General features: G+C 39.7%; 1 protein-coding gene and 1 pseudogene across 5 annotated transcripts in view; both read right to left on the reverse strand.

Moving 5' to 3' along the window:
• The window catches only part of F8 (coagulation factor VIII), a 209,992-nt gene that overhangs the window by 148,519 nt on the left and 35,391 nt on the right, over positions 1 to 26,082 (reverse strand). For all 5 annotated transcript variants that reach the window (XR_287458.5, XR_012430159.1, XM_045383830.2 and 2 more), the window contains 3 exons: positions 17,872 to 18,084; positions 13,891 to 13,959; positions 11,384 to 11,500 (listed from right to left, as the gene is read on the reverse strand). Coding sequence is in view for 3 of the 5 variants with exons in the window: in XM_045383830.2 (XP_045239765.2) it covers positions 11,384 to 11,500; positions 13,891 to 13,959; positions 17,872 to 18,084 (399 nt within the window). In the remaining 2 variants the exon portion in view is untranslated. The remainder of the gene's footprint in view (positions 1 to 11,383; positions 11,501 to 13,890; positions 13,960 to 17,871; positions 18,085 to 26,082) is intronic.
• Positions 20,221 to 22,375, reverse strand: LOC102124455 (selenide, water dikinase 1 pseudogene; annotated as a pseudogene).

Genomic DNA, 26,082 nt, shown 5'->3' on the forward strand with positions numbered 1-26,082 from the left:
GGGCTAGGTGAACCTGCCCTCAGGCTCCTTGGTGGTGTGTGAGGTGCTGGTTGTGCTATGCAGGGGTGGGGTGATACACAGGTCACGATCAAAATGCTCAGGTTGGCGTGCAGCAGCAGCTGTGCTATGGCCCTGCTCTTGGTGAAGGTAGGGTTGCTTTCTCTGGGAGCAGCTGTAGGCAGGCAGCTTGGAAGCACAAGCTTCACTGGTGTTTTGGCCCCACAACAGCCTGCAGCAGCAGTGTTGTAGGTAGTGGAATGTGTTCTTGGAATATGTGAAAATGCATGGGCACTCCTCTGCTGGGTGGGGCAGGATCACTGCTCAGGGCTCCTGCCTAAGTCACGGCCATTATAGCAGGGCAGGATGTGTGGGCTGTGCTCTCAAAATGGTGCTGTGCTGCAGCTGCTTGGGAGATTTGCAGAACCCAGCGTGAGCTCTCTGTTGCAATGCCTTCACATGGTCTTTAGGCAACTTCCTATGCTAGTCTCTGCGCTGTCAAGGAATAAGGGGCTCTCCTGCGGCTAGGACTGCAAGAGTCCTTGGTGAAAATGAGGAACACTAAGGGTCTCTTACCCTTTTCCCACATTAGGAAGCTGTTCCAGACTCCCAGCCAATCCCAGGCAAACAGGCCGTATTTCTCTCTCCTCCCTTGCTTTCAATGCTTCCTATCTCTGTTGAATTCCAGTGTTCTCTCTTAGATGACCTATTCAAAGTATAATTATCTACTTGCTACTTTGGTTCCTCTCCATGGAAGGGATGAACACTAGATGCATCTAGTCAACCATCCTGGAGCCCCTCCTGATTGTATTTTTGGATAGCCTGTCTTTGAGCTTGCTGATTCTTTCTTCTGCCTGATCAATTCTGTTGTTGATGTCCTGTATTGCGTGTGTCATTTTTTATTATACTTTTCAGTTCCAGGATTTCTCTCTTACTTTTTTTATTCCTTCAATTTCTCTGTTAAATTTCTTTGACAAATTTCTGAATTGTTTCTCTGTGTTTTATTAAAGTTTGTTGAGTTTTCTTAAAATAGCTATTTTGAATTCTTTGTCTACAAGATCATTCACTTGCATGTCTTTAGGATTAGTCACTGGCACGATTTTTTGTTCATTTGGTGAGGCCATCTTTCTTAGGTTATTCTTATTCTTTGTAGACGTGTGTCCCTGTCTACACATTGAAGAATTAGGTATTTATTCTCATGTTCATTCTGGGTTTGTTTGTGACTGCTCTATTTCAGTAAGCTCGTTTAGAAATTGAGTGGGGCTGACTGTGGTGGCTCATACTTGTAATCTAGCACTTTAGGAGGCTGAGGCTGGAGGATTGCTTTAGGTCAGGAGTTCAAGACCAGCCTGAGCAACACAGCAATACCCCAATCTCCATACACACACACACACACAACCAAAATTTAGGTAGGCATAGTGGCACACACCTGTAGTCCCACTCTGGAGGCTGAGGTGGGGAGACCGCGTGAGCCCAGGAGTTCGAGACTGCAGTGAGCTATGATCGCACCACTGCACTTCAACCTAGGCAACAGAGTGAGACCATATCAAAAAGAAAGTGGACTGGCTGTTGTATTTCCTTTTAGCACTAGACACTAGAGGGCACTCTAAGCCCAGGTTAGACGCAAGTCTCATGCTGGCTTTGCTACTAATGCAGTGTCCAGCCTGGATGGGCCCATGGGAATCCACAGAGGGCACCCAGGCCATACCGGAGAGCCCGTCAGGCTCTCAAGTCCAGAGGATCTGGGAACCATGCTTCCCATGGCCTGGTATGGTATCTCCTCTGGCAGGGATGGAGAGCCACTGCCAAGTTCTGCTTGCTTGCTACCACTAGCCCCGCCCCCTTTCTTTGTACATAGCTGATCTCAGGTGGTTCAACCCAGTTGATACTCGCAGTGCTCCCCATGAACTGGTGCAGGAGTGAGTCTCCTACAGAAGGACCTAGGATGGTGGAGAAGCCAAATGTCTGCCTCCGGCTCACTTTTTTTCCGGTGTAAAAACCATGGGTCCATGGTGACTTTCCGCCTGTGGTACTGCAGTGGCTTGGGGGTGGGGTCTCAGTCATAAAGAACCAATCCCCTTAACTTCCAACTATGGTTTTGCTCGTCTTTGCAGTCCAAAAGGGCTTCACAGTCTTGCTCATGGGTTCGGGTTTTCTTAACTCTTCTGATGGTAATTTCACGCATCAAGTTGTTAACTTGATGTTTCTGTGAGGAGATGATTGCTGAAGAGTCCTACTCCACCACTTTGCTCTACCCAGCATGCATTATTTACTTTAGACATCTGGAGATGAAGTCCTGGAAAGAAGACAATAGAAGCCCAAACCCCTCTCCCCAACCTTTATCTAGTAGACCACAGTGTCCTTATAATTCAGTAGTCAGCACCTTTTCTGATAAACGCCAAATGGAAGAGATGCATATATAAGGAAGGGTATGTGGGAAGGGGCGTGGGACCAGCCACTCTCCAGGAACCTCCATGTGTTCAGCTACTCAGAAGCTCCTGATGGGCAATTTTAATATGAATATCTTTAAATTCTTATCATTTTTCTATCATTTCTTGATGTTAAAATCTGCTTTAAAATATACAGTTGACTCCTGAACAACACAGGTTTGAACTGCATGAGTCCACTTATATGCAGTTTTTTTTCAATAAATATACTGAAATTTTTTTTGGAAATTTGTGATAATTTGAAAAAACTTTCAGATGAACCACATAGGGGAAAAATATCAAAAAAATTAAGAAAAAGGTATGTTATGAATGCAAAAAATATATGTAGATGGCCGGTTGAGGTGGCTCACACTTATAATCCCAGCACCTTGGGAGGCCGAGATGGGTGGATCATGAGGTCAGGAATTCAAGACCGGCCTGGCAAACGTGGTGAAACCCCATCTCTACTAAAACTACAAAAATTAGGTGGGTGTGATGGTGCATACCTGTAATCCCAGCTACTTGGGAGGCTGGGGCAGGAGAATCACTTGAACCCAGGAGGTGGAGGTTGCAGCGAGCTGAGATCATGCCACTGCACTCCAGCCTGGGCAACAGAGCAAGACTCCGTCTCAAATATATATATATATGTATGTATATATATATGTTGATACTGGACTATTTTATCATTTATTACCATAAAATATATAAAAATCTATTATAAAAAGTCAAAATTTATAAAAACTTACGTACACAAACCCTTACAACCATACATGGCACCATTCCCAGTTGGGACAAATGTAAACAAATGTAAAGATCCAGTATTAAATCATAACTGCATAAAATTAACAGTAGTAGCCATCTCCTACTGTTATTGTGGTGAGCTCAAGTGTTGCAGGCATCCACTTAAAACTCTGCATGATGCTAATAATCTCTCCATAAACTTTGAATGATACTTGGGACCCATATAAAGTGCCACTAGTGATGCTGGAAGTGCTCCCAAGAAGCAGAGAAAGGTCATGACCGTACAAGAAAACACTGACTTGCTTGATATGTACCATAGATTGAGGTCTGCAGCTGTGGTTGCCCACCATTTCAGACTAATGATTCAACTTATAGATGATAAACTTACGTTGTCTACAAATACAGTACAGTATTGTAAATGTATTTTCCCCATGCTTTTTAAAATAACATTGTCTTTTCTCTAGCTTACTTTATTGAAAAAATACAGTATATAATACATATACAAAATATTTGTTGTTTATGTTATTGATAAGGCTTCTGATCAACAATAGGTCATTAGTACTTGAATTTGGGGGGAATCAAAAGTTATACATGGATTTTTGACTGTGCAGGGGGTCAGTACCCCAACCCCCACATTGTTCAAGGGTCAACTATATTGTTACTTTATTTTTAAATTTCTTTTTATTGATGTAAAATATACATATATAATTTGCCATCTTTACCATTTTTAAGTGTACAGTTCAGTGGTAATAAATACATTTATATTCTCTTTTTCCCTTCATCATCCCCACCCTCCCCACCCCAGACTATGGTAACCATGATTCTACTCTCTATTTTCGTGAGATCCACTCTTTTAGCTCCCACATATGAGTGAGAACATGTGGTATTGCCCTCCAGTGCCACCTATGTTGATGCAAATGAAAATATTTCATTCTTTTTTATGGCCAAATAGTATTCCATTGTGTATATATACCATGTTTTCTTTATCCAGTCATCCATTGATTACTTAGTTTGATTCCATATTTTGGCTATTGTAAATAGTGCTGCAATAAACATGGGAGTGAAGATATCTCTTTGATATATTGATATCATTTCTTTTGAATATATACCCGGTAGTGGAATTGCTGGATCATATGGTAGTTCTCTTTTTTTTTGGAACTTTAATACTATTGTCTATAGTATTGAGTACGGCATTAGTGACTATACTGATTTATATTCCCATTAACTGTGTACGAGGGTTCCCCTTTCTCCACATCCTTACCAGCATCTGTTATTGCCTGTCTTTTTGATGCAAGCCATTTTAACTGAGATGAGATGATATCGAATTGTGGTTTTGGTTTGTATTTCTTTGATGGTTAATGATGTTGAGCATGTTTTCATATACCTGTTGGCCATTAGTATATCTCTTTTGAAACATATCTGTTTAGATCTTTTACCCATTTTTAATCAGAGTATTTGTTGTATTGCCATTGAGTTGTTTGAGCTCTTCATATATTCTGGTTATTAATCCCTTGTCAGATAGATGGTTTGAAAATATTTTTCCCATTCTGTGGGTTGTCTCTTTACTTTGTTCATTGTTTCTTTTACTGTGCAGAAGATTTTTAGCTTGATATAATTCCAATATTTGCTTTGATTGTCCGTGCTTTTGAGGTCTTACCCAAAAAAATCCTTGGCCAGGTCAGTGGCCTAGAGCATTTCCCCAGTGTTTTCTTCTAATAGTTTCATGTCTTAGATTTAAGTCTTTAATCCATTTTTATTTGATTTTGTGTATGGTAAGATATAAAGGTCTAGTTTTATTCTGCATATAGTTATTCAATTTTTCCAGCACTATTTATTGAAAAGATTGTTCTTTCCTTAATATATGTTCTTTGCGCCTTTGTTGAACATGAGTTAGTTGTAAATGTGTGGACTTATATCTGTGTTCTCTATTCTGTTCCACTGGTCTATGTATCTATTTTTATGCCAATACCATGCTATTTTGATTACCATAGCTGAGTAGTAAATTTTGATATCAGGTAGTGTGATACGTCCAGCTTCGCTCTTTTTGCTCAGGATTGCTTTAGCTATTTGGGGTCTTTTGTGGTTCCATATAAGTCTTAGGATCTTTTTTTCTATGAAGAATGTCATTGGTATTTTGACAAGGATTGCACTGAATCTGTAAATTGCTTTGGGTAGTATTGTCATTTTAACAATATTAATTATTCCAATCCATGAGCATGGAATATATTTAAATTTTGTGTATGTCCTCTTCTATTTCTTTCATCAGAGCTTTGTAGTTTTCCTTGAATAGATCTTTTATGTCTTTGGTTAGATTGATTCCCAGGTATTTTATATTTTTATAGCCAATAAATAGTTTTATTGATTTCTTTTTCAGATATTGGCTGCTGGCATATATAAATGCTACTGATTTTGGTGTATTGATTTTGTATCCTGCAACTTTACTAAATTTATCATTTTGAACAGTTTTTTGGTGGAGTCTTTAGGTTTTTCTAGATCATGTTGTCTGCAAGCAAGGCTAATTTGACTTCTTCCTTTCCAATTCGGATGCCCTTTATTTCTTTCTCTTGCCTAACTGCTCTGTCCAGGACTTCCACTATTATGCTGAGTATGGTGAAAGTAGGCATCCTTCTGTTGTATGAGTCTTTAGAGGAAAGGCTTTTGATTTTTTCCACATTCAGTATGTTAGCCATGGGTCTGTCATTAATGGCCTTTATTATTTTGAGGTGTGTTCCCTCTATATCCATGTTGATGAAGGTTTTTATCATAAAGGGATATTGAATTTTATCAAATGGCTTTTTAGAATCGAATGAAATAATCAGCTTGTAATCCCAACACTTAGGGAGGCAGAGGCGGGTGGATCACTTGAGGTCAGGAGTTCAAGACCAGCCTGGCCAACATGGTGAAACCCTGTCTCTACTAAAAATACAAAAATTAGCTGGGCATGGTGGTTCACACACCTGTAATTCCAGCTACTCGGGAGGCTGAGGTACGAGAATATCCCTGATGAACAGCGAAGCGAAAATTCTCAATAAAATACTGGCAAACCGAATCCAGCAGCACATCAAAAAGCTTATCCACAACAATCAAGTCTGCTTCATCCATGGAATGCAAGACTGGTTCAACATACGCAAATCAATAAACGTAATCCATCACATAAAGAGAACAAATGACAAAAACCACATGATTATCTCAATAGATGCAGAAAAGGCCTTCGATAAAATTCAACACCCCTTCATGCTAAAAACTCTCAATAAACTAGGTATCGATGGAACATACCTCAAAATAATAAGAGCTGTTTATGACAAACTCACAGCCAATATCATGCTGAATGGGCAAAAACTGGAAGCATTCTCTTTGAAAACCAGCACCAGACAAGGATGCCCTCTCTCACCACTCCTATTCAACATAGTATTAGAAGTTCTGGCCAGGGCAATCAGGTAAGAGAAAGAAATAAAGGGTATTCAAATGGGAAAAGAGGAAGTCAAATTGTCTCTCTTTGCAGATGACACGATTGTATATTTAGAAAACCCCATCATCTCAGCCCAAAATCTCCTTAAGCTGATAAGAAACTTCAGCAAAGTCTCAGGATACAAAATCAATGTGCAAAAATCATAAGCATCCCTATACACCAATAACAGACAAACAGAGAGCCAAATCATGAGTGAACTCCCATTCACAATTGCTACAAAGACAATAAAATACCTAGGAATACAACTTACAAGGGATGTGAAGGACCTCTTCAAGGAGAACTACAAACCACTGCTCAATGAAATAAAAGAGGACACAAGCAAATGGAAGAGCATTCTATGCTCATGGATAGGAAGAATCAGTATCATGAAAATGGCCATACTGCCCAAAGTAATTTATAGATTCAATGCTATCCCCATCAAGCTACCACTGACTTTCTTCACAGAATTGGAAAAAACTACTTTAAACTTCAGATGGAACCAAAAAAGAGCCCACATAGCCAAGACAATCCTGGGCAAGAAGGACAAAGCTGGAGGCATCATGCTACCTGACTTCAAACTACAGTACAAGACTACAATAACCAAAACAGCATGGTACTGGTACCAAAACAGAGATATAGACCAATGGAACAGAACGGAGGCCTCAGAAATAACACCACACAGCTACAACCATCTTTTCTTTGACAAACCTGACACAAACAAGCAATGGGGAAAAGATTCCCTATATAATAAATGGTGTTGGAAAAACTGGCTAGCCATATGCAGAAAACTGAAACTGGACCCTTTCCTTATACCTTATACAAAAATCAACTCAAGATGGATCAAATATTTAAATGTAAGACCTAGGACCATAAAAATCCTAGAAGGAAACCTGGGTAATACCATTCAGGACATAGGCATGGGCAAAGACTTCATGTCTAAAACAACAAAAGTAATGGCAACAAAAGCTAAAATTGACAAATGGGATCTAATCAAACTAAGGAGCTTCTGCACAGCAAAAGAAACCATCATCAGAGTGAACAGGCAACCTACAGAATGGGAGAAAATTTTTGCAATCTATCCATCTGACAAAGGGCTAATATCCAGAATCTACAAAGAACTTAAACAACCTTTACAAGAAAAAAAAAAACAACCCCATCAAAAAATGGGCAAAAGATATGAACAGACACTTCTCAAAATAAGACATTTATGCAGCCAACAGACATATGAAAAAATGCTCATCATCACTGGTCATTAGAGAAATGCAAATCAAAACCACAATGAGATACCATCTCACACCAGTTAGAATGGCAATTGCTAAAAAGTCAGGAAACAACAGATGCTAGAGAGGTTGTGGAAAAATAGGAACACTTTTATACTGTTGGTGGGAGTGTAAATTAATTCAACCATTGTGGGAGACAGTGTGGCAATTCCTCAAGGATCCAGAACTAGAAATACCATTTGACCCAGTAATCCCATTACTGGGCATATACCCAAAGGATTAGAAATCATTCTACAATAAAGACACATGCACACGTATGTTTATTGTGGCACTATTCACAATAGCAAAGACTTGGAACCAACCCAAATGACCATCAATGATAGACTGGATTAAGAAAATGTGACACATATACACCATGGAATACTATACAGCCATAAAAAAGGATGAGTTCATGTCCTTTGCAGGGACATGGATGAAGCTGGAAACCATCATTCTCAGCAAACTATCACAAGATCAGAAAACCAAACACTGCATTTTCTAACTCATAAGTGGGAGTTGAACAATAAGAACACATGGACACAGGGAGGGGAAGAGCATACACTGGGGTCTGTGGGTATTGGGGGGCTAGGGGAGGGATAACATTAGGAGAAATACCTAATGTAGGTGACAGGTTGATGGGTGCAGGAAACCACCATGACACGTGTATACCTATGTAACAAAATCGCACATTCTGCACATGTAACCCAGAACTTTAAGTATTATAATAATAATAATAATAATAAAATTTACTTCTTAATTTCTTCATTGACCTATTGGCCGTTTAAGAGCATGTTGTTTAATTTCTGTGTTTTTATGTATTTTCTGAGGTTCCTCTTGTTATTAATTTTTAGTTTTATTCCATTGTGGTCAGAAAAGATACTTGATACAATTTCTGTTTTTTGAATTTGTACAGACTTGTTTTGGGGCCTTGGGTATGGTGTATTCTGGAAAATGTTTTATGTCCTGATGAAAAGAATGTGTATTCTGCAGCAGTTAAGTAAAATGTTCAGTAAATGTCAGTTAGGACTATTAGATCTAGTGTGTAGTTTAACTCCATTGTTTCTTTATTGATTTTCTGTACGGATGATCTGCCCATTAGTGAGACTGGGGTGTTAAAGTCCCATACTATTATTGTATTGCAATCTGTCTCTCCCTTTAGATCTATTAATGATTGCTTTATATACTTGGGAGTTCCTGTTTTGGGTGTATAGATATTTATAACTATTATATCCTCTTGGCCGGACGTGGTGGCTCATGCCTGTAATTCCAGCACTTTGGGAGGCTGAGGCGGACAGATCACAAGGTCAGGAGATCGAGATCATCCTGGCTAATACGGTGAAACCCCATCTCTACTAAAAATACAAAAATTTACATATTTTTATATTACCTATATCCTAACAGGCTGCTGTAGCTATTACAGTTGTTGATAGATGTGTACTTTGGGCTTCATACTACAGTTATGAGTGGATTGCACACCACAAATACAGTAATAGAGTATTCTGAGTGTGCCCATGTATTTAATTTTACTAGTTGGTAAAATTAAATTAAACCAGGTTTTATACTTGAAAAGTTTTCTTTTGCACATTAGTATTCTTTTTTTTTCAGATTGTAGAACTCTCTAGCATTTCTTGCAAGATGAGTGCAGTGTTTGAGTTCACTGATTCTTTCCTCTGCTTGATCCTCTAATGATCTACTCAGTTCATCAAATGCAGTCATCAGTTTCAAGATGTGTTTTTTTTATTGTTTCAAACTCTATGTTAAATTTCTCTGAGAAATTTTTGAATCAATTTTCTGTGTTATCTTAGGTATCTTTGAATTTCCTTAAAATTGCTACTTTGAATTATTGATCAGAGAGTTCACAAATCGCCATCTCATTAGGGTTAGTCACTGGGTTTTTGCTTTGTCTTTTTGGGAAGCTCATGGTTGCCTGTTTGCTATTGTTTCTTGTGGATATACATCTATGTGTTTACATTGAAGAATTAGCTATTTATTTCAGTTTTCTCTGACTTGTTTTTGTTTTATTGGATACATTTGCTTAGTGAATCTTCACTGCTAGTTCACTGTCCTTTATTTTGGCTCTAGGTGGCACCTAAGTCCAGGTTCACCTCAGCTCTAGTTTTTTTTTTGTTTTTGTTTTTGTTTTTTTTTTTTTTTGTTTTTTTTTTTTTTGAGATGGAGTCTGGCTCTGTCGCCCAGGCTGGAGTGCAGTGGCCTGATCTGGCCTCACTGCAAGCTCCGCCTCCTGGGTTCACGCCATTCTCCTGCCTCAGCCTCCTGAGTAGCTGGGACTACAGGCTCCTGCCACCACGCCCGGCTAATTTTTTGTAGTTTTGGTAGAGACAGGGTTTCACCGTGTTAGCTAGGATGGTCTTGATCTCCTGACCTCGTGATCCACCCGCCTCGGCCTCGCAAATGTGCTGGGATTACAGGCGTGAGCCACCGCGCCTGGCCACCTCAGCTCTAGTAAGTGGTCAGAGCCCTGCTTGTCCCAAGTGGGTGAGGTCCCAAAGGTATTATCTTAGCAGTATTGGAAGGCCGGCTAGGCATTCATGCCAAGGTGACCTGCAGGATAAACCTGCTACAGCATGGTGCTGCTGAACGGCCATTCTGAATTTGCATGTCCTTTGGTCAAGTTATAGAGTAGAATTTCCAGGGCTGGGGATGGTAGTCCTTCCTTCCTCATTTGTCTCTGCCTGTACTCTGGGATATTTCTGCCTTCAGACAGTCATGATGCTTTCTGTGGGTTAAGGCAAGGACAAATCTCCTCCCAGGGAACCCAAGAAGGTGGAGAAGCTGGTTGAACACCTCAATGTCACTTTTTCCAGTGTAGAAACCATGAGTTGGGGGAGATTTTCTATACACTTGGTGCCAGGCAGAATAGGAAGACGGAGAGTCATGGATGTGGAAGTCTGATTGTCAAAGTTTTTGAATTTCTCTGTGGTTCCGGGAACTGTCTCATCCTCACATGTGAGCTCTGGGTTGTTGTTGGTGTAGATATTGGTACTGTACGTTTGGTTTTGGTTTTCTCTGGGAGGGAGTAAAGCGAGCCTGCCTCTATGCCCCTATTTTAAAACTGGAAATCATTTTATTGTTACTTTATTGATGCAGTATCTTCTTGAATCATGAAAATAGTAATAAGAGCTTCTGATGAGTTCTGTTCTGAGCAATAGCTCTTTTTATTCTGGGATTATTGTTTTCTTTGTTCATCTTTGCATATCCCTTCAATATTTTAGGCTCTTTTTGAATGTCTGTTCGTCCTTGGTTGCCCACTCACATTTAAGAAAAGGAAAGAAAAATCTGACTGTGGGCTGTATGTACATGGGTAAGCCTTCATTTTCAGGTGACCAAAAGAGGAATTGCCTACTATACATTAAGATCCCCAGAGGCCAGAGATCTTAAAGTATTCAGTGGGTTATATCCTCTGGGATGCAGAGCTGTTTGTGAACTGAAGTACAGAACTCTGGTGCTGAATATGGAAGACCCTGAGGATTGTTGAGCAGATGTGTACATACCTGGTAGAGACCTGTTTACATAACCATTGACTGTGTGCATTTTAGGCCAGGCCCGAGCAGATGCATCATCCCTATCCTGCATCAAGGAGTTCTTTGTTTCTGAGTGCCAACTTTTCCCTGATGAGAGAGAAGGCAAAAATAAAGTCAGCTAAGCATGTGTCTCATGAATGACGCCCCTCCCCTTTCTCCTTCCCCACTCCCAGTGTGCTCACACCTTAAGCATTTTTGTCAGCAAAGTAGGCACAGAGCACTTATCCTCACAAAGTCAGTGTGAGGGAGGGAGAAGATAATTATCTAAAGGCAGACATCTCTTGCTCGAACTGATTTTCTCTCCCTCTATTTGTCCATGACAATAAGTGGGAACAGACAATAATAGAAGACAGAATATTAGTTAGCTTGAGGCATAAGGATTCGATTCTTTTTATTAGCTGACTTATCTAAAAGGAATCTTATGAAAATCATCCTAGGGGCTGGGCGCGGTGGCTCATGCCTGTAATCCTAGCACTTTGGGAGGCTGAAGCAGGTGGATCACTTCAGGTCAGGCATTTGAGAGTACCCTGGCCAACATAGTGAAACCCTATCTCTACTAAAAATACACAGATTAGGTGGGCATGGTGGCATGTGCCTGTAATCTCAGCTACTCAGGAGGCTGAGGCAGGAGAATCACTTGAACCTGGAAGGTGGACGTTGCAGTGAGCCGAGATTCTGCCACTGCACTCCAGCCTGGGCAACATAGTGAGACTCGATCTCAAAAAAAAAAAAAAAAAAAAAAAAAGAAAATTGTCCTAGGAAAAAGGCTGTCTGTTGGTCCCTGTCTCTGTTATAATTGTCTCATCCCAGCTTATATTTATGAAACCACAGGAACCTGAAAGCTCCCTAACACTGTCTCTGAAATTGATAAGGGCTGAAGCACTGGAAATACTATTGAAACTTTATGAGGCAGCCATTCATTTGTTCATTCATTCAAACACATATTTATTGAGCACTACTGATTGTAGGCACTGATGATAGAGAGGAAGATACAGCCTGTGCTTTCAAGGTGCTTACACTCTAGCTGGAATAGTCAGAGAACCTGATAATTATAATAAAGAGTAAAGAGTGATATAATAAAGATGAGAGTAGGGTGTTATAGGGAACAGAGAGAAGACATTTCATTTTGCTTGAAGGGAAAAAGATATGAGATCAAAGAAGATAAATATTAAATAAATAAAGTAGAAAATACTGATATAGTATGATAAGGAGTAAGCTCAAGATGCTGTGGAAATATAAGCAGGCATCTAATCCAGACTAGAGGTCATTCTGGGAGAAGGAGTTAAGGAAGGAGATAACCGAAGTAAGTCAGACTTAAAGAAAAAGGAGAAGCTTGCTTAGTGTAAAGAGGGAGACAGATTTTTCTAGGCAGAGGGAACTGCATAAGCAGAGGTCTCATGTAAGAAAAAGCATTACATGTTTGGGTAACATGGAAGATAAGGCAGGAAATGGAACACAACAAGGCTGGAAACGTCACCAGGGAATAAATAATGCATTTTGCACTTTACCTTGAAATTGAATTATTTTATTTGTTTTGTTTTGTTTTTTGAGATAGGGTCTGGCTTTATCACCCAGGCTGGAGTGCAGTAGTGCAATCACAGTTCACTGCAACCTTCACCTCCTGGGCTCAAGTGATCCTCCCACCTCAGCCTCCCAAGTAGCTGGAGTACAGGTACCTGCCACCATGACCAGCTGATTTTTAAATTTTTTTGTAGAGATGTGGTTTCACCCTGTTGCCCAGGCTGGTCTCAAACTCCTGGGCTCAAGCAATCCACCCACCTCAGCCTCCCAAAGTGCTGGGATTACAGACATGAGCCACCACACTTGGCAAACTGAAGTATTTTAGAGGCTGGAGTGACAAGATCAGATACTCACTTCAGTAAACTTCCTTTGGGAGTTACGAGACAGATCATAAGGGTCTCAATTAAGAAGATGGCAATGTAAATTGATAAGGGGGTAAGAAGAAGATTATGTTATTGTTATTGATTACATAATGATTACATTAGGAGGAGGTGGAGGCGGAGGTACTAACACTATCGAGGGCCTACTCTATGCCACACATTGCTCTAGGTTACTTAAGTGAAAACACTCAGCGCTCACAACAATCTTATGAAAGACGTACTATTATTTCAATTTAGGAAACCGAGACACAGAGAGGTTAAATAACTTGCCAAACGTTGCGCACTTAATAATAGATGAAGATAAGAGAAAGCATTTAGAAAGTAGAGCCCAAAGTATTTGTTGATGGTCTTAATGAGGCGGATGAGGTCAATCCATTATCCAACTCCTCTATCTTCTTACCTCATAGCTGCCAATGGAACTGAGGTTACATTTTGTTTTCTTGGAATTCATTTTTAACCCCATCTCCTTCATTCCTGAACAGTAATGTAATTTATGACCTTTCTATAATCACCTCCTCTTAATAGTAGCAGAAGATTTCTTTCAGGAATCCAAAATTCAGATTAAGACTCACTAACCTTCATCAAATACAGCAAAAAGTAGTACAAATTTGTGCAAGGTCTGTGTCTTTTCCTTGGCCAGACTCCCTGAAAAAGAAGTGAGAACATTTATCTTCTATTTTAAAATCTCATGTAGGAAATTGTCACTAGCAGGAGACATTTCTTCATCAGTTACTTGAGAGTAAGAACAAATGTAGTCTTCTGTCTCTTGTTAACTTTGCTTTGTTGTTAGGTCTCCTACACCAGTATTTCTAAAACTATCTGGAACAAAGAGTTTTTTTATTTCAACTTTGATGAAGACCACTACTTGCGTAAAATATGATAAAAATGAATTACTAAAGAAAAAAATTTAAAACATTTACAAAATACAAGCCCTCATACACACACATCACAGAGAAAAAGAAAAATTACAGCAACAGTACACATTGCTTCTGAAAAAAGGTGTGTATAAGCAATTAATATACATAATTTCTGTTACTCTTATAACTTTTTATATTTCTGCAATTGTAAATTAAAAGTTTTGAGTAAAATAATAATTGTCCATATTAAACATCTATACTCATATTTTTTTCAATAGCCCACAGTGCTTTTAATTATACTCACATTTTAAATGAATACCGTGTATATCAATAGCTAAAGTTTTTAATGGAACAAACTAGCTTGTTTCATGCTTTAACTGTTGAGCTTGTTGGCTATCTTTCTTAGCCTTATATATTTTTTAAATTTGGGAACTTTTGTTTGCAGGCTTATTTTGAGTAGAAAGATTTTTGTTTATGACATTTTGCCTTTCTTTCTCTCTCTTGCACCCTTAATGCTTAGAAATAAAAATTAGCTTGAACTAAGAAGGTAACAGTATGTGTGCTGCTACTCATCAGGCTGGGTAAAAGACATAGGTAAAGCTAACTACAGAGTTAACAACACCATTTCTCCCAAGGACACATTGCCACTGTACAAACTCACTGAATACCAACTATTTGCTTTGATTATCTCTTGATTTCTTACTCAATTGAATTGTTTGTTCTTGGAATTCACAGCCTACCAGAAATGTCTGAACTAATAGCAATAAGAATGAAACATCTCATTCTTTCCTAGGTCATCTAAATTACTTTGACATGAAGAAGCAGCTCAATTTAAAGCTCAAGCTTCAGGTAAGGGATGCCTTGACTTAACAATTCATGTCTATGTTAACTTTTTACTTAACCAGGACACTTCACAGTCTAGACCTCATGGTTATTTCTTTACACACAACTCTACTGTGCTTCATCTAAATATTACCTAACCTCCACCCTTCCCCCAAATTCTTTACTAACTCTATATAGTATTTTCCTTTGTTTAGGGAGGTGTCCACAGTCTCTTGTTGCCATGAGCCAATAAATCTGACTTTGTTGAACTATAGTGATCTTTGCTGTCCCTTGTGATCATTGGTTGATTAAACAAAGGATGTGTTCACTATTCTCTATCTAGCAAATCACACCCTAGAATGGAATTTTGGAGATACTGGCTAATGGAAATCTTGGGGATATTTCAGATTCCCCCATTGAACCGAGAAAACTTAGTTCCTATTCTAGGACTGGGTTTGCCAGTTATGTCATTGGCAAATATTTTCTCCCACTCTATAGTTTGTTGTTTCCTTTCTTCTGCTTGATTTGGGTTTGCTTTGCTCTTCTTTTTCTAGTGTCCTGGGGTGGAAATTTAGATTATCGAGTTGATATTTTTCTAATACAAGTGTTTAATTCTATAAAATTCCCTCTAAGCCCTGCTTCAGATATAAACCAAACATTTATTATTATTATGTGGTCTGTGGTTTCAGTGTCAGATCAGTTTTAAACCCTTTGCTGTGCCATTGACTCCAACACAGTGGCCAGTCTGGTACGTGAGGGGAAATCTCAGTTTCGCAGTCTTCAGCATGCTAATTAGGATTCCATCCAGATATGTGTAGGTTGGGGGTAAATCCAGGAGTTAATGCACAACTTTATGGGTTTACTTTCCTGGGATCTTTTCTCTCTGTCATCTATAAACTTTCCAGTTCTGTGAGCTCCTTTTTTTGGTTTTCTAACCAGAAGCTTCCAACTTCCACAACTACATCATAGCTAAGGTCAAGCAACGGAAGGGGAAAGACAGAGAGAAAAGTAATGTGCTTTTGCCCCAGGGTCTTAGATCTGTAGCTGTACTGAATGAAGGATAATGTTCCCCTCCCTAAGTTTTTACTCGTGCAGGCTTCTGTTGCCAGCCACTGTCACTGGCACAGGCAACCTTGGACTGAAGCTTGAGAGAATGGTGGAAAAGAGGACAAAAACCCTAGGGGATTTCCCCTTCCATGCTCTTTGTGCATTTAGAGTTACCTTTCCCACTCCTTGAAACCCTAGAGGGTTTCTCCTGGAGCTCTCTTTACAACATAGTACTCACTTCCAAGTCTCCAGTTATGTTTTAATTCAGGTTAAGGAATACTAGAGTGGGGAAAAACGTATACTCCCCCACAAGTTTGGTAACACTTTGAATTTTAGTGCCTTTTCTCTATTTACTTGTTCTATTTGCCTTTTAGAAATTTTTAAATATCTGGGCTTTGCATTTTGTCAAGGTTTTATAGATAAGTTCAATGGGAAATAAAGGGTGGAGTGTGTTTATCCATTTTACCCAGAGCTAGAACCTCTGTTGATTCTTTAATTCAACTCTGTGTCAAAGAATTATTTGGGTTTTTAACTTATTTCTTTATATGTCATATGTAAACACTAATGTTTTGATTATGTCCTTGTTCAATTAGCCTTTACATCTCATAAATAACACACTGTGGTTTTGGCACTTTCTCATTAATTATGACTATAAAACTGAATTTAGTATATGAAAAATCATACTTTCATCTGAAACTATTATAAACTACAAACCTTTCTCATGTTCTCCACTCCCCACTCCCATCTTTTTTTTGAATCACATTCATCACCATTCAGAAAGACTATGGTGATTCCTGTTAATAAATTTCTTGCCTATTCCCCATCAAAAGGTGGAGGCCCCCTCTATAGACTGGTCTTAGTGATGCATTCTAACTAATAGAATGTATGTTATGTGAGTGATTTCCAAGGTTACATTAGAAAACATGAAACAGTTTCTAATGGGCTCTCTCAGGACCATATAAGAAGTCTGGCTACCCTGTAAGACCCATGTGAGAGAGACCATGTGGACAGTACCATCTAGCCAAGGTTAAAGACATGTGAATAAAGTCAACTCTGGGATGATTTCAGCTCTGGCCACTGTTTGACTATAGCCCTCATGAGACACACTTAGATAGACCAAGTCAAAACACTCCCAAATTCCATGAGACCCACACATGAGCGATAATAAGTGATTGTTGTTGTTTTAAGCCACTAAATTGTGGAGTTATGCAGTAAAAGATAACTGGAATAAGAAAAAGGTACAGTGAAGCTGATTTCACCATAAAAAAATAGGGTGAAAAACAAATTATGCAAAATTTACTTCCCTAATTTAATTTATGCTAAGGTATAAATTAAAAACAGGTTTGATTAGAATTATTTTAGAATATATTAATTCAATCCAAATTAATTAATTTTCAATAACATATAAATAAATGCTGACTTTTCTTAGATTTTTATATACTTTTGGTCTGCAAATGACAAACTAACCACCTGAACCAGTCTATATGTGTTCACCTTCATGAAGCTTTCAAGGAACATAGCTCAATGTTTGCAAAAGGCAGAGGACGGTAGAAATCACTACTGATAAAGCCCACAGATTTGAAGAGGGAAACAGCAATGCTTTGAGGAGAGAGATTTAAGTCTGGAACTCAGCTGCTCCTGATCCCAGCTTAGAATTTATTGTGGTTATATAGAATGCATATCTGCTTCTCTCAGAAACTGGATTATTCTCCTTTCTATGAGCATGATGCTAGAGTAAAGAAGCCTCTTTCAGGTTAACTGTTATAGATAGATTCAGTTGTTTGTACTTCTCTGCTTATTTCATCTCAATCATACACTTTCATACACTTACCTTCTCTACATACTAGTAGGGCTCCAATGAGGCCCGAATTCAAGTCTTTTACCAGGTCCACATGAGAAAGATACGAGTAGGTAAGGCACAGCGGGTCAGAGGCCATTGGACCATTCTCTTTCAGGACCTGCCAGACATATGTATGGCTTCCACCAGGAAAGACTTTATCATCTTCTTTCTCCCTTTGACTGGTCTGATCATCATATTCAGCTCCTATAGCAGGAAGAAATAAAATTGTCCTTTCTATACCCATTGTCCACTTAAAGAAACATGTCAAGTTTACTGTCACCAATAGGTTCTACATAAGAAACAGACTTTTTGCATCTTTGTTGTTGTTGTTGTTTTGAGACGGAGTCTCACTCTGTTGCCCAGGATGGAGTGCTGTGGCACGATCTCGGCTCACAGCAACCTCCGCCTCCCAGATTCAAGTGATTCTCCTGCCTCAGACTCCCGAGTAGCTAGGATTACAGGCACACACTACCATGCCTGGTTAATTTTGTGTTTTTAGTAGGGACAGAATTTCATCATATTGGTCAGGTTGGTCTTGAACTCCTGACCTTGTGATCCACCCACTTCAGCCTCCCAAAGTGCTGGGATTACAGGTGTGAGCCGCCACCTCTGGCCTACTTTCTGCATCTTAATTTGAAAAACTAACAAGTAGCAGCCACAAATGGGGAGAAGCCTCATATATTCCAGAGGATCTTGAGATCACTAACCGTAGTATGAGTAGTAAAAACTAGGTTCTGGTTGAGATCTCCACATTCTGTTAAATAATAAAATTGCTTCCATTATCGCATCTTTTTGCCTAATTCAATTCAACAACAAATACACTTTGTCACAGACTCTTTGGTAGGCACTAGTGAGGGTCAGGAAAGGGTAAGAAAGAGAGATTTAAGAAAATTTCTTAAACTTTGTTCTTTCCTAGTGGTACAACACTATGTTTGGTGGGGGACATAGACATATAAAGATATAATTATAATACCATGTGGAAATATTCACCTATTTATTCACAAATATTTATTGAGTTCTTATTCTTTACCAGACTCAGTTACAAGCTGAAAATATAAAGATCGAGATAGAAGTCTCTGCTTATGGAGCGAGCAACCCAGTGGATAAAAAAAGCAGTAAACAAGCTTCCTACTCTTCAGTAATGCTTGATGGAGGCGGAATTTGAGATGAATCTTAAAAGATAGATATATTTGCGTTATTTTTCATGTGTTTAATATAAAGAATTTAATGTTTTTGTGAGTGGATATTAGAAAATTATTCTTGGAATTGCATTGCTACTTTCACTTTTTTCTTTCAACACACTTTTTATGATGATGCATTTTAATGTACATTACAAATTTCATGACAGTCCACTCCTATATACTTTAGAAGTCATCTTTAAAAAAAATTTTCCCACATACACAAAATGACACTAGCACACCCGATCCAGTTAATATCACCTAATATCAATGCAATATTCAAAATTTTTTTTTTTTTTTACTCAGAGGTTTCCAACACATTTTATTTTGCAGACCACTGGTTTGTAGCTTTTGAGGACCAACATCTGTATATCAATTCCTATAAAATGTCCAACCAATTTCAGTTCCATAGCAGGCTCTTCCAAACTGCACACTATGCTTATGGGTGGAGGTCCAGTTACACATGCATAAAGGCTGCCCTGCCTGCTGGTTCCCAGAGGAGGTCGCGTCGGAGTTAAAGCCCCTTCCAGGAGCTTGATCTTCCCAGGGGTCATTTCCTTTGGCAAGAAGTCAGTTTACACGTGCGGCTTTGATGCCTGTGAGCTGGAAGCACCAGAAACATGTAGGATGTGCTGTTTTTTCTCTCATGAAGGTGGGCACTCGAGGATCCAGTGCCCTCGTGCTTAGTGACAGGAATCCCTCCTCTTTGCTCAGTAGGTTAAAATATAAGGAAGCCTCCGCTTTACGAAACACAGATAACACCTTTTTAGGTTGCCTATTTATTCTAGAACTACAAAATTTAATTCAAGAAAATATAGGTCCCATGAAAGACTTAAAAGTTTTATAAAACTAAAATCTAGTTTTTCCCGATAAATTGTACTTTAGGCAAAACCCTCCCAATGCTTCTAAAATAATACTAAAAGGGGCATCTGATTATACAAGAGCAATTTAAAAAATTAAATATTTATTTGAATAACAAGTTTTAAGTTTGAGCTGCAACGTTGGCAGTGCAGGTTTTTAACACAGATCACGAAAAGGGTGCACAAAAAAGTACTGGCGCAAAGGACAAAATAATGCTAAGAATTAGGCTAAACAGCTGCTGATTTTAAGAAAACAAAAGGCCTGAAATCACTATACAAAATATAAAATGTATTAAACACTACCATCCACAGAACAGTCTTTATTATTGATTATATTTAAAAATTATTTGCGTAATTATATATTGAATTATAAATGAGTATTATACATCAACCTCCATTCGGAAGGCAATTCCTTGTAGCACTATAGAACATCTAATTACATTGCACAAAGTATCCTTTTTTGCTATTGATAAAACAGTTAATATTACTGTAAATATCAGGAAGGCTACAAAAAAAGAAGTAAGATTTCTTTTTTGTCTTCAAAGGGTTTTCCATGCAGTGAAGCACTTGCCATGTTGAACTGAATGCACTACTGGAGAATGTTCTGGGTTCAAGATGCTCTTGAGAGACAAGACTAGGCTTTTCAAATCAAACACTCAAAGGAATCATGCAACCCTCCTATGACTGGGATATGACTGGGATACCATCATGTGCCACTTACCAGTGCTGGCTCTCCAGAAAACCATTCAAGACGCTTAAAAAAAAATATCAGACTTATATGATAAATATACATAAAATGAAGACACCAACTGCTATTTGACATGACTACTGGTAATGTCTGTGCTATGTGAAAGCACCTTTAAAAAGAGCCTATGCGGCAAGAGATAAGTGTCTAAAGATTCAAAATGAATCAACAGTATTGGATAACAATATAATTCTCAACTCAGAGGCTGCCTCAAGATTAGGTGCATCTTCAGTTAATGTAACAGGAAAAAAGGCAATGGATTTTATTTTATTAATTGTATCCACTTACAAACAGACCTAAGGTCACCCCGATGTGTAGACACAATGAGATTTTTGTTGTTTATAGTCTTTAATTGAAGTGGTAAGGGAAACAGATCTATTTAAAATCAAAACCAAACAACTATTTCTGTCTAGATTAAGAGGTGGCCCCAGGTGTGGGATTCACCTTTTGAGTGGCCACTTGTGGTGCGACCTCGATGATCCGGGGTTTGTCTATCATTCTTGTTGTGCGGTTGTCCTTGTCTACAATCCCAATAATCCATGCTTGGTGGCCTTCACCATATTTGGGGGACTTTATCTCTGCATAGAACCGAGCTGCTTGCTCACGTGGTAAACAGATCAGAAGGCCGCCTGAGGTCGCTGGGCAGGTCCCGTGCATGAGGCCGAACATGTTTCCACAGGCTTTGCTCACCGCAGCCATCTTGGCCAGCACCGGGAGGCTGTGAATTACAAACGACACCTTGTTCCTCTGCTGCTTGACCAGGTTCTGCACATGGCCCCAAATCCCGAAGCCCGTGATGTCAGTGGCCGGGTGGGCACTGAACGTGTGCATAAGTCCTGCAGCTGTCTTGTTGAGCCTCGCCATGTTCATCATTGCCTCCTGGTAGGCCAGCTCTACATCTTCTTGGGTGATCACTAGTTTAATCTCATTCCATTTCTCAGGAATATCCAGCCACTGGTGCACAGCCACTGCCACCTGTGTCCCCAGGGGTTTTGTCAACACCAACACGTCCCCTGGCACTGCATTGTCTGGCATGATAAATTCATTGGGCTGACAGACAGTGGTAGCAACTCCTCCCAGGACAATCCAGGGCTTTAGTACTGTTTGGCCACCTGTTACAGACGTTTCTGCTTCCTCAGCTGCGTCTTTAAAACCTTCGATAATCAGAGGCATCACTTTATCCCTTTCCCTGTCGGTCATTTTATTACCAACTCCAAGGAGCATCAGCATATTGTCACATTCCGTGACCCCCGTTGTGTAGAGGTCACTGAGGACATTGGCACATGCTATCCTGCCCATCATGTAAGGGTCGTCTACGATCGGGTAAATGTAATCTGTGGTTTGAACCAAGGAAAGCCCACCGTGCCTCAAAGGAGTGACACAAGTATCCATTCCAATGCCAAGCCTTGGCATAACGGCTCCCAGAAACTGCTCATCTTCTTGGAAGTGGTTCTCTTGTAAAGATTCCAGCAATTTTTGCAGGACATCTTGGGGCACTTTGCAGCCTGTGCCCTTCAGTTCAGTGAATCTGGTTAGCCGGAAGCTTTTGTCCAATTTGTAACTTTTCGGGTTAAACGACTCCCGCATAGACATGGTTCTTGGGCCCCGCTCTCCTCACAGCTCAGCCCCTCCCCTACCTCTGCGGGTTGGCTGGGTTCTTTATGGATCCACGGGCTCGCTTTGCGCCCTCCGCCGCCTCCCGAAAACGGGCCGCGGGCCGCTCCCACAATGCACCGGGCACGGCCGGGCTCCCTTAAGCGTCGCCGGAATAAAAATGCCGCGCCCCGCGGCTGCGGCGCAGGCCGGCGCCTGAGCGCCCCAGGGGCTCGCCTGGCTCGGCGCGGCCCTGCGGGAGCCGGGCCGCCGCGCTCCCGCCGGCTGGGCGCGCCTCAAATTTTCTTAATTGCTTCAAAGGCATCCTTTGTAGCTAGTTGGTCCAAATCAGAATTCAACCTAAGACTGCACATTGCATCTGGTTGTTTAGGCCCACACGGAGTAGTCCCTTTTTTCCTGACACTCATTTAGTGAAAGAAAGTTGGCTTGCAGTCCTGTAGAATATCTCATGCTATTGAATATACCTAAGTTCCGATTAGATTCAAGTTAAGTAAGTTTTTTGGCTAAAATACATCAAAGATGATGCTGAGTCCTTCATATTGTGCCATATCAGGGGCAGATAATATCTGGCCATCCCATCCTTAGTGACACTAAATTTGACCCGTGGATTAGCCTGATACCTCCATTCTAAAGTTAACATTTCCAGTAGCAATCAAAAAGAAATCTCTGAGATATTATTTTGGCACCATACAAATGTCAAATTCCACATCAGCAATTCACCCAATGATTGTAACATCAGCTGGATGTGTTTGAAGTCAATCCTAGATAGGATGTCATTTCATTTATGAGTATTTCAATATATATCTCTATTATATAAGGGCTCCTTTTAATGCGATCATTATTTTTTCAATGATCAATTACTTTGAACTTTGACAATGAGAACCCTTTCCTGCCAGCCCCATGGAGGGTTACAGACTGTATGTAAAATGTTTAATTTTGTAAAATACATTAAGCAAAGATGACAAAATGTTAACATCTGGCAAAGTGAGGTGATGGGCACATGTTTGTTTGTTATATTATTTTCTGTATCTATCTTTGTTTGAAATATTTCATTAGGAAAAAAATACCCTTTGTCCTAAGGCTCAGATTGTGGTGGGGGCAGGGGCGGGAGCGCATGCTGGAGGTTCGATGAGAAGCTAAGAATGTGTGAAAGCTAAGAAGCTAAGAATGTGTGGATTAGGGGAAATGTAGCAGTAGAATGAAATGTAGCAGTAGAATGCTTCAATGCTGAAGGCCCACCTGAGGTGAGACATCATTCAGTGTGACTGCATGATTTTATTTCAGCTATGTCCATCCGTTTGGTTGTTGGTAGAATAGGTGGAGAACAGATGTAACCAAGGTAAGTGACCCAGCTCAGAAAGATTTGAGTCTCTTCCTCTCCAGGAATGGGTTGAACCTAGTTTTCCTTGGACAGAAGAACTTGGCCATATCTGAGATGAGCCACTGCATCAGGAGCAGTAACTTCAACATATGCTAAACATTTCACTGGAAATGTACAGATGAGTGCTGTTCAATAGAAATATAATGCAAACCACATATGTAATTTTAAATTTTCTGGTAGTCACATCAAGAAAAGTAAAAAGAAATAGGTGAAATTATTTTAATAATGTATTTCATTTAACCTAGTATATCCAAATATAAGCATTTCAACTCGTATTTATAAACAGTGAATGAGATATTTTTCATCTTTTTTGTACTTAGCCTTTGAAATCTGGTGTGTATTTTACAGTATGTCTCAAGTAGGACTCACCACATTTCAAGTGCCTGATAGCTCGTGGCTACCATTTGAAGTGTGCAGTATAGACTCTATGGCTGGTGTCCCCTCATTGGATAAGATGTGGCCATTTGGGGGTCCTGAAAGGTGTTACCTTTTCTGATGGGTTTAACTTGAGCTAGACTTTAAAATATTATTTCCCCATAATTATGATTTTAAAAGCTCTTATCTCTCTCCCTGATGTCAGCAGAAAAGAGAAAGATAAAATTGCATTGGCCACTCTTTCCTCCACCAATTTTTGGAAAATTTCACCAATGTTGAACCACGATTATATGTAACTCTTTAAGATATAGCCAAGTCCAGACCCTCCAGATTTGCCATGGCTTCCTGTCTCTGATTATACACCTACATGTTTAGGGTAGGATCAGTAGTATAGAAGGAGCAGATAAAGGTAGGTTGTCCTGCCTTTGCACCATGCCTGCAACTATGAAAAGGACAAGACCAACACCCCCTTAAGACTCCTATAAGATCCATGGCCCACAAGATATGAAGTAGTAGAATCTTGATTTTATTATATATTTGGGCTCCATCCACTAAGTATAGGATTACCTGGTAATAGTAGGTCCTTTTTCTCACAAATTTCAAAATGCTGGCGGAAGTACTCTCATTGGCCTAGTTTGGGTAAGGTGCCCATCTCTGGACCGATCAACTGTGGCCAAGGAGGTGGGATACCAGTGTCAACTGCTCACCCCTAGATTAATTGCTATGGTCAGGGAGGCATGGGCTTTAAGAAAACGGCAGGTTCTGTTTGAAGTACATTCAGAAAAGCAATTCTGAGGGGGTACACAGGTGAGAAATGTTTAATTTTAGGAAGAAAAAGTGACTGGTGCCCACTGCACCCTCATTCTTGCATTGAGTATCCACTATAGGGTAGGCAGTATGTTATATGCTAAGGACACAGCAATAAATAAGACGAATTTCCCTATCTTGAGATATTTATGATCTAGTAAATGTTAAGAAACACACATAATGTTCAGTTAGGACCTTAAAAGAGTTGAAAGAATTTGGTTCCAAGTCTTTGCTATTGTGAATAGTGCCGCAATAAACATACGTGTGCATGTGTTTTTATAGCAGCATGATTTATAATCCTTTGGGTATATACCCAGTAATGGGATGGCTGGGTCAAATGGTATTTCTAGTTTTAGATCCTTGAGGAATCGCCACACTGTCTTCCACAATGGTTGAACTAGTTTACAGTCCTACCAACAGTGTAAAAGCGTTCCTATTTCTCCACATCCTCTCCAGCACCTGTTGTTTCCTGATTTTTTTAATGATCGCCATTCTAACTGGTGTGAGATGGTATCTCATTGTGGTTTTGATTTGCATTTCTCTGATGACCAGTGATGATGAGCATTTTTTCATGTGTCTGTTGGCTGCATAAATGTCTTCTTTTGAGAAGTGTCTGTTCATTTCCTTTGCCCACTTTTTGCACTCTAGCTTGCCCACATCAATCTCCAGACCATGTTCATTTGTATCAAAGAGGTCTGTGTGACCAGGTAAAGCAGAAAATTTGGAGATTTGGAAATTCAGGGAGATATTTTCATAGAGGTGGAAAATATAGTTGTCTGTCTCAAATCAAGATGTCCTACAAGCAAATTAACTTTAACTACCTCTCAAATAACTAACACTGCAACTCTATTGGGCTTCGTAAAACAATATGTCCTTTGTGTGGAGACCACTAGGTCTCTCAGTTTGTTACATATGTATACGTGTGTCATGTTGGTGTGCTACATCCATTAACTTGTCATTTACATTAGTTATATCTCCTAATGCTATCCCTCCCCCAACTCCACCACAGTCCCCGGTGCGTGATGTTCCCCTTCCTGTGTCCAAGTGTTCTCATTGTTCAATTCCCGCCTATGAGTGAGAACATGGGGTGTTTGGTTTTCTGTTCTTGCGATAGTTTGCTGAGAATTATGGTTTTCAGCTCCTTCTATCAGAACCCTTTCTCAAGAGAGTGCTGAAGAACTCCATCATCCTGGCCATTGTCATTGGACTGGGTGAGACTGATGCTGCCTCTTGCTTTCTAAC

This window comes from Macaca fascicularis, chromosome X (assembly GCF_037993035.2).
Source record: "Macaca fascicularis isolate 582-1 chromosome X, T2T-MFA8v1.1".
NCBI lineage: Eukaryota > Metazoa > Chordata > Mammalia > Primates > Cercopithecidae > Macaca > Macaca fascicularis.